Below are 11,941 nucleotides of genomic sequence, written 5' to 3'. Positions count from 1 at the left end.
ATAGGAGGCAATTATTTAAATGGGTGCTAAAAGTTAGAAACTCGCCATCTACTACTATTTATTATTTCTATAGTGCTGAAAGGCGTACACAGCACTCTCAGAAGAGCTTACAATCTAATTTAGACAGGCCATTTCAGGATTGGGGAGATTATAGTGTGTATAGGTATCTGACAGCAGTGAGTGGGAGTTAAAAGTTGAAAGCAGTTTCAAAAAAGTGGGCCTTTAGCTTGGATTTGAACACTTCCAGGGACGGATCATGACGTATTGATTCAGGCAGCCTGTTCCAGGCATTCGGCGCAGCAAGAAAGAAGGGACGGTGTCTGGAGTTGGCAGTGGAAGAGAAGGGTACAGATAAGAGGGGCTTACCCCATGAGCGGAGATTGTGGCGCAAAGGGCCAGATTGTTGGCAGCCGCCGATCGTGTGCCGATCACATGATGGCGCTGGTTACAGAATCGCAGCCCCTGGCAAAGGTAGGCGCTGGATATGTAGGTCAGGGTTCCGGCGCCTTACCTTTGAAAATCGCACCTTCGTAGGAGCTTTAGGCTGCCAAACTCTAGTTCTGGCATTAGCCACGCCCACAGTGGCGTCAGATGACCTAAAGCACCTATGGATGCGTGATTCCGGCGCTGAAGTTTTAGGCGCTGGGAGGCACTTTGAAACTCAGTTAAAAAGTAATTTAAATGGCATTTTTAAAAACTGAACTTGGGTGCCTACCAGTGCCTAAAAAACTGGCACCGTTTAGAGAATCCGGGCCTATGCTAGTATTCAAGTCAGCAGTTAAACAGCACCACTTATGTTTCCTGTATGGCAGGGATACATTGGCGGGCCCAAATGCAGCAGTTAGGTACCTAACTGCCAGTATTCACTAAAGCAGGCAGTTAAATAGAATGCCTGTGACATGCCGCACGCCCTTTCTGTGTGAACACTGCCTCTGCAGTCATGTGCTAGGCACCAAGTTACAGGGTAGTACCTATGTGTACTTAAAAGCCATTTCATTGCTGTTTTGGTGTCTAACTGCCGCTTGAGCGCCAAAGGTAGGTGCCTAACTTTTAGCGCACATATAGAATGAAGGGGATGTTGCAGAAACCTGAGTACTTTGTACGAATCACTGGTAGACGAGATGCCTGTATGCCTGATCTATGTCTCCCCTGTTCAGATATAGAGATCCAACATAGTTCTACGGGGAACAGTATTTACCAAGGAAGAGGATGTTGTTAGTTTGGTTGTGTTGAATTGCGAAAATGAAAGGATGGTTTGCTTTGAAATCAGTGAGAATCGGTAAACTTTTTGGAATCACAGTTGCACCAGTGGCGGCCGCTGCCTCTGTGCCTTCCTCGCTAACATCCACAAAGGATTTTTGGAACACGTCAGAAACTTTCAAGCCCTTATTGGTGGACATAGCAGACAAATCAGCAACATCTGAAAAAAGATCTTTCATTCCCATTTCTTGCAAATTCGGTTTGAGACTATAGTTCCCTTCAATCTTGAAGGAAGGTAGAGACACACGGACTTCAGTTTCCTTTAGATCTGAGTTGATCCAGTTTGCAAAATTTTCATAGGTTAGTCCATTTTCAATCTATAAAGACAAAGAAGGCAAAACAATTTAATATTGACAAAGGAACTTAATTATTAAGGATTTTGTCTTTCCCCATTCTGTGCCTATGGAAAAACAGGTCTATGTTGGTTCAGTCCTTGATATCTTTTGTTATAAACATCCCTACTGAAATGTTGATCTTTAATAAATATGGAGAGGCAATATTTTACATAGATCTGAATCGCTCATTTAGGGAATTCAGGGCTCCTTTTTACAAAGGTGTGCTAAGCGTTTTAGCGCACGCTAAATATTAGTGCGCACTAACCACATGCTAAACGCTAAGGTGTGTATGTTAGTCTATGGATGCGTTAGTGGCTAAACCGCGCTAAAACGCATAGCGCACACTTAGTAAACAGGAGTAAAGTTTCAAAACATTTTTGGAGTGACCTAATGTGGTTAGATGCGGCCATCTCAGTACCCTGAAGTTGTGAGTTCAAATTTCCCACTGTAGCTCCTTGTGACTCTGGGCTAGTGCCTGTCTGATTCACCAATTTGAACTGATTCACCGATTCATTTCCGTGAATCGATTCGTTGTCCGAGAAAACTGGCCTCGCCGATTCCAGCAACCGACCCTCTCGAGAAAATTAGCACATTTTTTGTTGATGTTGAACACTTATGGGAGAATTCATCACGGTTACATTACCTATTTAGTGCGTGTAACCATGTTATGTGCGCTAATTGTTTAGCGCGTGCTAATAAGATAAGTTGTCCATTAGAAATTATATGGGTGTCTTAGGGCTCCTTTTACTAAGGTGCGTTAGGGCTAAATTGCCGCGCTCGCTAGATCTTAACGCCAGCATTGAGCTGGTGTTATTCTAGAAGTGTACCGTGTGGTTTAGCGCATGGTAATTTCATGGGTGCGCTAAAAACGCTAGCGCAGCTTAGTAAAAGGAGCCCTTAGTGTTTAGTGCCCCTTGATGAATTCCCCCCTTACGGGGCAATTCTACAACTGGGTAACTTCCATTTAGGTGCCCTGAGGACGTGCTGTAGGAACCAATTCTCTAATGACCTCTGGACACTCCAGTTGCTTTATAAAATGCTAATGTGATTCAGTCTCAGCCCGGATGATATTCGGTATGAGTAAACTGGCCAGGAACAGCCACTGACTAGCTAACTCACATCTTGGCGGCTAACTGGGCATTTCAGTGGCATTTGACCAGTTATCACCTCTGAAAATGCCCACTTCCCCCCTCCCCCTTGATATCGGGGCAGTCCAGTGTCATGACCACTTAAGTCCCATTATTTGGAATTTAAGCGGCTAAGCTTAACGGACAACTAAGACTGCTTTAAAAATAGACCTAACTGTGCCCTTGAAATCATGGCTAGTCACAGTCCTGAAAAACACCTTAACTTGCACATGTGTTAGCTTGCCTTTGAAAAAGCCCAGAAATCCAATGCCAGTCGCCAGATATGGCTCGGTATTGAAATATGTGAGTTTACATATTGGGCAGAGCTTGTCTAATGCTACTTGTGTACAGTTCCACTAACTATAGACATAAGTGTAACTGTGGGCATGTAATACGCATGCTTATAGTATTCCAGTAAGTAATGTGCATAGATGGGTATCTTGCCTATTTCCAACTCATGCTCCACCCATGTATGTCCCCCTTGTATTTATGTGCTATGTAAGTTAGGCATATCATGCCAGAACAGCACTTATAGTCACCCTATTGTCACTTTCATGGGTTAATGCACAATGAATATACATAAACTTGATTTGCATTCAATGCCTTCATTATATGCAGATTTCTTTCATGCATATTCATTTTGGATATGCTGAAAACTTGACTGGCAAGGGGGTACTCCAGGACCGACTTGAGAAACACTGCTTTAAAGAATCATGCTTAGCGATGCCTAAGTCACACAAGTATATCCAGTTCAAGCATGGAGGGGCATAAGGCCCTAAACGTTGAAAGTAGAAGCAGGGAAAATGTCCATTATAAAAAAAAATGTCCAAAAGGAGGTTTTTTTAAATAATGGCTTGCTTCTACGTTCAGCTGTTTAAACACCCAGACCAATACTATGTCTACACTAACAACATAAAATCAACCAAAAATGCCTAAGTCCCAAACGCCCAAAACAAGGGCTTTTAGGTGAAGGACGGGCCAGTCCTTCGCCTAAAAGCTGGATTCTGTAACTGGTATCTGCCAAAAACAACACTGGTTACAGAAGCCATCCCCCCCCCTGACACATCGGGGCAGGAGGAAGCCCAAGCCCTCCTGCCCTGGTGAGCCGCGACCCCCCCCCCGACAAGATCGGGGCAAGAGGGAGCCCAAACCCTCTTGTCCCAGTGAGCCGCGACCCCCCTGATAAGATTGGGGCAAGAGGGAGCCGAAGCCCTCCTGCCCCGGCACGCCATGACCCCACGACAAGATCAGGGCAAGAGGGAGCTCAAGCCCTCCTGCCCCGGTGAGCCACGACCACCACCCGACAAGATTGGGGCAAGAGGGAGCCCAAGCCCTCCTGCCCAGGCGACCCCCCTACCTTCCACCCCCACATAAGATACAGGCAGGAGGGATCCCAGGCCCTCCTGCCCTTGACGCATCCCCCTCCCATGATCACCCCCCAAACCCCTGATTGGCCCCCCGCTGAGCCTCAAGACTCCCCCTCTGACCCCTTGACCCCCCACCCCAAATCCCCCTCCCCGTACCTGTACAAGTTGGCCAAACAGATGGGTCCTAAGCCCATCCATCTGGCAGGTCAGCCATCCCTCGAATGGCAGGCCTTAGGGCCTGATTGGCCCAGGCGGCTCAAACCCCGCTCACAGGTGGGGCCTGACGGTACCTGTGCCAACCAGATCGTACCTAGTAGCCTTAGGCCCCCTCCTGTGGGTGGAGCCTTAGGCACATGGGCCTAAACCCGGCCCATGTGCCTCCTGCCGTATCTTAGTGGGGGTGGGGGGTAGGGAAATCACCTGGGCAGGAGGGGTTGGGCTCCCTTCTGGCCCGATCATAATCAGCGGGGTGGGGAGGGTCGCGACTCACCAGGGCTGGAAGGCTTGGGCTCCCTCTTGCCCCGATTATGTTGGGGAGGGGGGGGGTTATGACTCACCGGGGTAGGAAGGCTTGGGCTATCTCCCCTGCCCAGCTATCTCCCCTGCCGCGATGTGATCACCCCTCTACTCAGACTGCCATAAACCATGGCAGGAGAGATTGGGCATCTCTCCTGCTGCGGGTCACGGCAGTTCAGGTAGAGGAGTAATCGCATTGTGGAAGGGGAGATGAGCCATCTCTCCTGCCGCGATGGCTGCGGTGGGGTGTGGGTAGGTTACCGGGCCGCTGAGCTGATCGCACCAGCCGCCATCAGCTCAGCAGGCCCTTTTTCGGCACTTATACCTGTTTTGACTTAGTCTAAGTCAAAACGTATAAGTGCCGACTAAGCAACCTGTCAAAAGGTTTGGTTATACCTGCTTTACACCTAGGTGTAGGTCGGCCTCTTTAGAGTCAGGGAAAAGGCTTAAGCTGGTTTTAGATACGTCTAAAACCAGCTTTAGTTATGGGTACTTGGACAATCAGGCTTTTTGATTGTCCAAGTACCCATTTAGGCCACTTTTTAGACTTTTTTTTTTTATTATGAGCCCCATAGCATATAAATGCTCATCAAATAAAGTCAAAGGCAATAATTTATCAATGATCAAGTCCACATTAAATGGCCGAGAGTGCCAAAGCTTAAAAGAAAAAAGGTAAAGTAACAAAGTGGGGAAACTCATTCTCAAATTGGAAGTATCTTAAAACAGTTTTTGAAATATATAAAGCTTTATATTCTTCCGAGCTTTATTCAAATAAAGAAGTTGAGGGTTTAAAGTTTTGGAATTAATTATGGGCCTAAAATTCCTAAGCATATAAAAGGTACTCTTGATGCGCCTATATCAATGAAAGAATTTCAAGCAGCATTGAAGTCCCTTAGAGTTGGATCCGCTCAGGTGGTGATGGGTTCACTGTAGAGTTTTACAAATCATTTCAATTTCTCTATTGCCTCATCTATTAAATTTATATCAGGCTCAACTGACTAAAGGTTGTATTACAGGTACTATGGCAGAATCTTTAACTATAGTTTTGCCGAAGCCAAATAAAGATCCTATGTTGGTTTCAAATTACAGGCCTATTTCTTTGATTAATGTAGATGGACTTTTGGCTAAGTTATTGGCTTTATGCTTGGCCAAGGCTCTGCCTTATATTATTGGTATGCATCAAATGGGGTTCGTTGCTCAAAGACATTCTTCAAATAACACTAGGCCGGCTTTCCACATGTTAAATTTGACAAAAGCCATGGAAGATCCGGCCTTCTCTGTATCCTTGGTTATGCAAATTTGTAAGATGAAGGTGCTTTTACTAACTTATTATATGATATATATTTGTGTATTGCACTTCTGAAGTTTAGAAAATTAATAAAGAATTAAAAAAATATATATATATTTTTATTTCTAATTTCAACTTATGTTAATGTATTTTAAACAACCACACCATAATATAGTATATTAAATTAAAAGAAATTGTTACCTCTTTCAGGCCAGTGGAGTCATCATCTATTTTGTTTGGAAGAAATATAAGCATGCGGAATTCGTTCTTACAATATGGGAGTTCAAGGATCTTCATGTGCATCTCGGGTATAGAGGCCAGTTTAAATTTACCATTTTGATGCATCATCGGGACTGGCTTGCTCTCTCTCTAGAATAACAACAAAAATATACTTATAAACTAGTGTTATCTTTCATTCAGCTATTCCTAAATATACCACACATTGTTCATAGATGAGAGTTACGTTGGTAATCTGTGTTATTTTACAAAGCGCAGTGTTATGAAGGTTTATGTACTCATGTAGTATTTGTTCTATGATATACTAACAAAGTTATAAACAATAGAAAAGTCAATTGTAATCATACTGACCATTCTTCTTCGGGCAAGGATGGTTTACAGCAGGGGTGTCCAACCTTTTGGCTTCCCTGGGCCGTATTGGCCGAAAAATGTTTCTGGGGCTGCGCAAAAGCTGCAGCAAGACAGAGGAGGGAACCGGCAAGACGGTAAACACCCGGGGCAGCAGAGGAAAACACTGCACCGCCCTCGACCGGGGCCGCACAAACTACTTCACGGGGCCATATGCGGCCCTCGGGCCACAGGTTGGACACACCTAGTTTACAGTATACCCTGCATTACAATTATTTAAAAGTCTGGAAGAAATAGGCAATATGGGTGTGAATTAAGACCATGGTTTTCATCATAGTTCTCAGGGACCATCTGGTTAATTGCCTATCAAAACAAGAGACTATATTGTAATGATGGATTGCATCCTACTATTGCAGGAAAAATAATCCTTGCTGAGAAATCCAGGCAATATGTTTCTATGTGTTTAAACTATAAGGTTGGGGTGGCACGAGGATGCGGGTCACTTCTAGTGGCCACGCTCAACAAAAGACAAAATGTGACAGTAGTATAGATAGCAATGTAAACAATCTTAGCGATTCACTTCTTAGCAATGCAGCAGGAAGTGAGACGAAACAAAAAAATACTATAGAAAAAATGAGATTGCCACTGAAAGGTAGCTGGAAAGCAACGACCGCATATGCTCGCAGTCTAAGCAACAAAAAACATGATCTGCAAGTCATTTGTTAGCGGCAGACTTGGGTATTATTGCTATCACAGAGACATGGTTCAGTGATTCCCATGGATGGGACATAAACATACCGTGCTATAATCTGTTTTAGGAAGGACAGAGATGGTCCAAGTGACTGAAATGCAGGGTACTTGGGGACTTGGGGAGAGAAAGACGTGATATGGATCACTTTGAAAAGAGAATAAGGAACTTCTATCTGTAGGGGCGCTGTCTACAGACCTCCAACACAATCACAGCAAATTGATAAAGATCTGGTTGCAGATATCCAAAAGTTGAGAAAGAAAGGGAAGGAACTGTTGCTGGCGATTTCAACCTGCTGGATGTGAATTGTAAAGTTCCAGTTGCAGAATTGGAAAGAAATAGATTGTGAATGTCTTTCAAAGTGCTATGCTCATGCAAATGGTGAGGGAACTCATCAGGGAAAAAGCGATACAAGATCTGGTGCTCACAAATGGGAGAAGTGTCTCTAATGACCGAGTGGGTGCCCAACTGGGCGGTAGCGATCATTACACTGCTTGGTTTGACTCGTAATAGCTAAAGCAGAGGCAGCCATAGAAAACTCTGGATTTAAGTCCTGGATTTAAAACGTGAGGACTTTAGCAAAATGGGGGAAATATTTGAAGAAAGAGCTGTTAGGATGGGAGGATATAAGGGAAGTAGAAAAACAGTGGCCCATGCTGAAAGGAGCGATATAATTGGAAATCAACCTTTATTTGAGGAAAATAAATAAAAACAAGCGCAAAAGGAAAGAGATATGGGTTGCCAAACAAGTTGCGGAGAAAATAAAGACAAAAGAGTGTTTGTGAAATACAAATAAACTCAGGAAGAGGAGTACAGTAAGGAATACTAGATGAAAGCCAAAGAAGCCAAGAGAGAGAGATACTTCTGGTGAAAGAAGAGCAAATGACTAGAAATGTATAAAAGGGAGACAAAACTTTTTCAGGTATATTAATGAAAGGAGGAAGACAAAAAAGTGGAACTTTGAGACTGAAAGAAGCTGTGAGTGATGAGGAAAATGCAAATGTACTAAACAAACACTTCTGTGTTCACGGAAGAAAATCCCGGAGAAGGACTACTATTGCTTATATGGGACTTTTTTTGCTATATATTTTTTGACACGTTGGACACAATTGGGCACGAGGAAACATCTGTAGTCAGCTCTCCCTCCGTATTCATGGGGGTTAGGTGCAGAGCCAGCCCACGAATAGGGAAAAATCACGAATAAATTTTTGGGCTGGCTCTGACCCACCCCCACCTGACCCCTGCATCCCTGTACCTTACCTGGTAGTCTAGCGGTGACGCGGGGCAGGAGCGATTGTCCTATACTCTTGCCCTTTGCAGAGCCATCATCAAAATGGCTGCCATGAATTCCCGTTGTCCCATTTTGATGATGGCTCTGCACGGGGCAAGAGTATAGGACGATCGCTCCTGCCCCGCGTCACCGCTAGCCCACCAGGTAAGGTCCGCGGAGGTTCAGGCAGCCTGCAAATAGAAGAAAAATAGAAGTACAAAAAAAATTGTGAATAATCGAATTCACAAATAGGGAAACCGTGAATCCGGAGGGAGAGCTGTATTGCAAATGCATGAGTGCACAGATGGGAACAGAGACAGCACCACCTATGAGGTTTATTTCTCCAACAAAAGATAAGTGTTATTTTTATTTTGATAGAATTTTGTAACCAGTCTCTATTGAATAGTGACTCGATTTTAGCCACATAGCAACATTGTTTAATAGCACAATATGAAGGAACCTCAGTAGTGCAGTGATGGTTCCTCTTCATAATAGTTTTATTTACTCGTGACTTCTATGTTGGAGCACTGAGCACACCAAAAAACCATGTGCTGTTATATTTTTGTGGATATTCATGAGAGTTATTATTTTATTTATAATATTTTGTTATTAAAGTTTTAAGTACAATACTACATGGTGGTTTGAAGTATGGTAAGTATGGCAGTAACACAGTGAAATAGTCCCTTATTATTTTTGGTAGTAACATACAAATTGGGGATATGGCGATCGCCGGCTGGGACTCTAAATCCAGGCTGTCAACAGAATGGTTTTCTACTCTGCTATCTGGAAATAAATTTTATCCCAGGACAAGCAGGCAGGTATTCTCACTAGTGGGTGATGTCATCCGACAGAGCCCCGATACGGACATCTCACAAGCATGTCTTGCTTGAAGAAACTCAGAAGTTTCGAGATACTCGCACCGCGCATGCGCCAATGCCTTCCCGCCCGATGGTCCGGGCGTGTCTCCTCAGTTCTTTTTCTTCACGGAGCTGAGAAGTTTACTTCAATTCTGCGCCCATTGAATCTGTTTTTTGCCTTCTGTATTGCCGCGGGTTGGGTTCTTTTTGCTCTCCCATGCATTTATTTCTTTCTTTGATTTCTTTTTTCAAAAAAAAAAAAAAAAATTTTTCTTCCGACACCGGGTCGGCCGCGTGGCTGGGGCCTCGCGCCTTCGACCTTGCGGCGGAGCTTTTCCAGCCTATGTCCCGGCTGATAACCGGTTTTAAAAAGTTTAGCAAGTGCCAGCGCGCGATTTCGCTCACGGACCCGCATCGACGCTGCCTACAGTGTCTGGGTCCGGATCACCTTCCGAAATCGTGCCGGCCTTGCTCCACTCTGACGGCGCGAGCGTTTAAGCGCCGCTGTCTGCTGTGGGAGTCCATGTTCAAGATGGAAGCTTCGTTGGATCCTTCAGCTTCGACATCGACTGGTGCTTCGACTCCGTCTGCGAAGCCCTCTGCCTCCCCGGCTGCTTCGGGCCTTCTGAAACCGGCATCGTTCACGCCGGTTTCGGCCTCAACCTCGGCGCCTTCCTCCGTCTCCTCGGAACAGGTATCGACCCCTACAGTTCCACCAGTGGTGCTTAAAGTGCCGAAGGCTGGCAAGCAAAAGCACTCTGCACCGAAAGAGCGCAGAGACCGTGCGGAAGGGCCCCCTTTTGGTGCGGATCCCTCCATATCGGCTTCGTTGCAGTCCATTCTGGAGGCTCAGTTTGTGGAACTCATGACCACCCATGGGACCCCGGCTGATTGCCTCGATCCAGGGTGACCTCCCAGTTCCGGTTCCGAGGGGCGGGCCACCCCCTCCTCCTCCGCCGCGCCGCACGACCTCGTTGCTCGGAGAGGAGGAGCAGCGGGCGGTGTCCGGTTCCTCGAGGCGGGCCTCGGGTAGTGCCATGCCTCCCTTGGAGCCGATTCCCTCGAGGAAAGCCTCCCTTAGTGACATGCCTCCCTTGGAGCCTATTCCCTCGAGGAAAGCTTCCCTTAGTGACTTGCCTCCCTTGGAACCTATTACCCCTCCCCATGACACAGTGTGGCGTCCACCTTCGAAGCCTCCCAGTCCTGGGCATAGCAGGAAGCAGGACGAGTTCTTCCGAACCCCCTATCAAGCCTGGGTGGCTTCTGGGGAGGCACAGACTCTTCCGCCTCTCCGATCGACGGCCTCGAGTCCTATCTGCTCTTTGGAGGCTTCTGGGGACCAGTATTCTCACAGGCGGGCTCGATCCCCTTCCAGGCATCGAGAGGGGCATCGATCCAGACACTCTTCGAGGCATTCCTCTCGGCACTCGACCATCTCGCCTCAGAAGAAATTGCCTCGTATGGGGTATTCTGCTTCGGCTGGGTCTCCTCCTCCGGGCCCGGAGTTCGAGGACCCCGAGGTTTTTTACTCGCCCTGTAGCTCGCAGGCCTCTGTGGAGCCCGAAGCCTCGACTTCTTCTAGTCCTTCTCGAAGACCGGCGCTGGCGGACCAACTGTCTTTTTCCTCGTTTCTCAGACAGATGGCGGATGACATGGACATTACCCTCGATTCTGGGTCTCGATACTCCAAGGAGTACCTCGATACCATGCACTTGCCTCGTCCTCCGGCCGAGTCATTACGCACAAGCTCCTCGACCAGACCTTCATGAGGTGCTTTGAGTCTCCATACTCTATTCCTGCGGTCCCTGGAAAATTGGATGCTCGTTACCGCACGGTGCATCATAAGGGCTTCGAGGGACCTCAGCTTTCACATCAGTCCCTCCTGGTCGAATCCTCGCTCAAGTGGTCTCATCCTGGCCAGGTGTATGCTTCGGTGCCTCCGGGCCGCGAGGGCAGAACCATGGATAAGTTTGGACGACGCATCTATCAAAATTCTATGATGGCATCCCGAGTTCTGAATTATAATTTCCACTTTGCCACCTACTTGGAATTTTTTCTGCCTGTGCTTCGGAAATTCATGCCCTACATCAAGTCCCAGGCTCGGTTTGAGTTTGAGGAGGTGGTTGCTTTGCTGTCCCAGCTTCGCCTTCAGTTGATGCAGTCTTCCTATGATGCCTTCGAGCTCTCGGCCCGAGCGGCAGCCTGCTCGGTGGCGATGCGCCGGTTGGCCTGGTTGCGGACCATTGACATGGACCCGAATCTTCAGGACCGCCTGGCGAACGTCCCGTGTGCTGGGACAGATCTTTTTGAAGAATCCATCGAGACAGTCACGAAGAAATTGTCTGATCATGAAAAGTCCTTCCAGTCCATTCTTAGGCTGAAGCCTAAGCCTCAGCAGTCTCGACCCTCTCGACTGCCATTAATCTATCAGCGGCGTTATCAGCCGAGGCAAGCTCCACCTGCGAGGCAACCTGCGAAGCGGCAGCCTCCTCAGAAGGCTCAGCAAAAGTCTCAGCCGTCTACTGTTCCTAAGGCTCCTCAGCCTTTTTGACTGTCTCTTCGAGGGCATAACCAGCCTCGTTCTGCCT

The 11,941-nt window shown here is 46.7% G+C and overlaps 1 protein-coding gene across 1 annotated transcript in view; it reads right to left on the bottom strand.

Annotated features, from left to right (window-relative positions):
- Positions 1-242: 242 nt before the first annotated feature.
- LOC117355339 (leukocyte elastase inhibitor-like) overlaps positions 243-11,941 on the bottom strand; it is a 63,896-nt gene continuing 52,197 nt past the window's right edge. Inside the window, exons 7-8 of the mRNA XM_033933755.1 lie at positions 6,095-6,262; positions 243-1,577 (exon numbers count right to left, since the gene is read on the bottom strand). Coding sequence (XP_033789646.1) covers positions 1,179-1,577; positions 6,095-6,262 — 567 coding nt within the window. The 3' untranslated portion in view covers positions 243-1,178. The remainder of the gene's footprint in view (positions 1,578-6,094; positions 6,263-11,941) is intronic.

The sequence above is a fragment of the Geotrypetes seraphini genome, chromosome 2, assembly GCF_902459505.1.
Source record: "Geotrypetes seraphini chromosome 2, aGeoSer1.1, whole genome shotgun sequence".
Classification (NCBI taxonomy): domain Eukaryota; kingdom Metazoa; phylum Chordata; class Amphibia; order Gymnophiona; family Dermophiidae; genus Geotrypetes; species Geotrypetes seraphini.
This window is presented reverse-complemented; position numbering and strand designations above follow the sequence as displayed.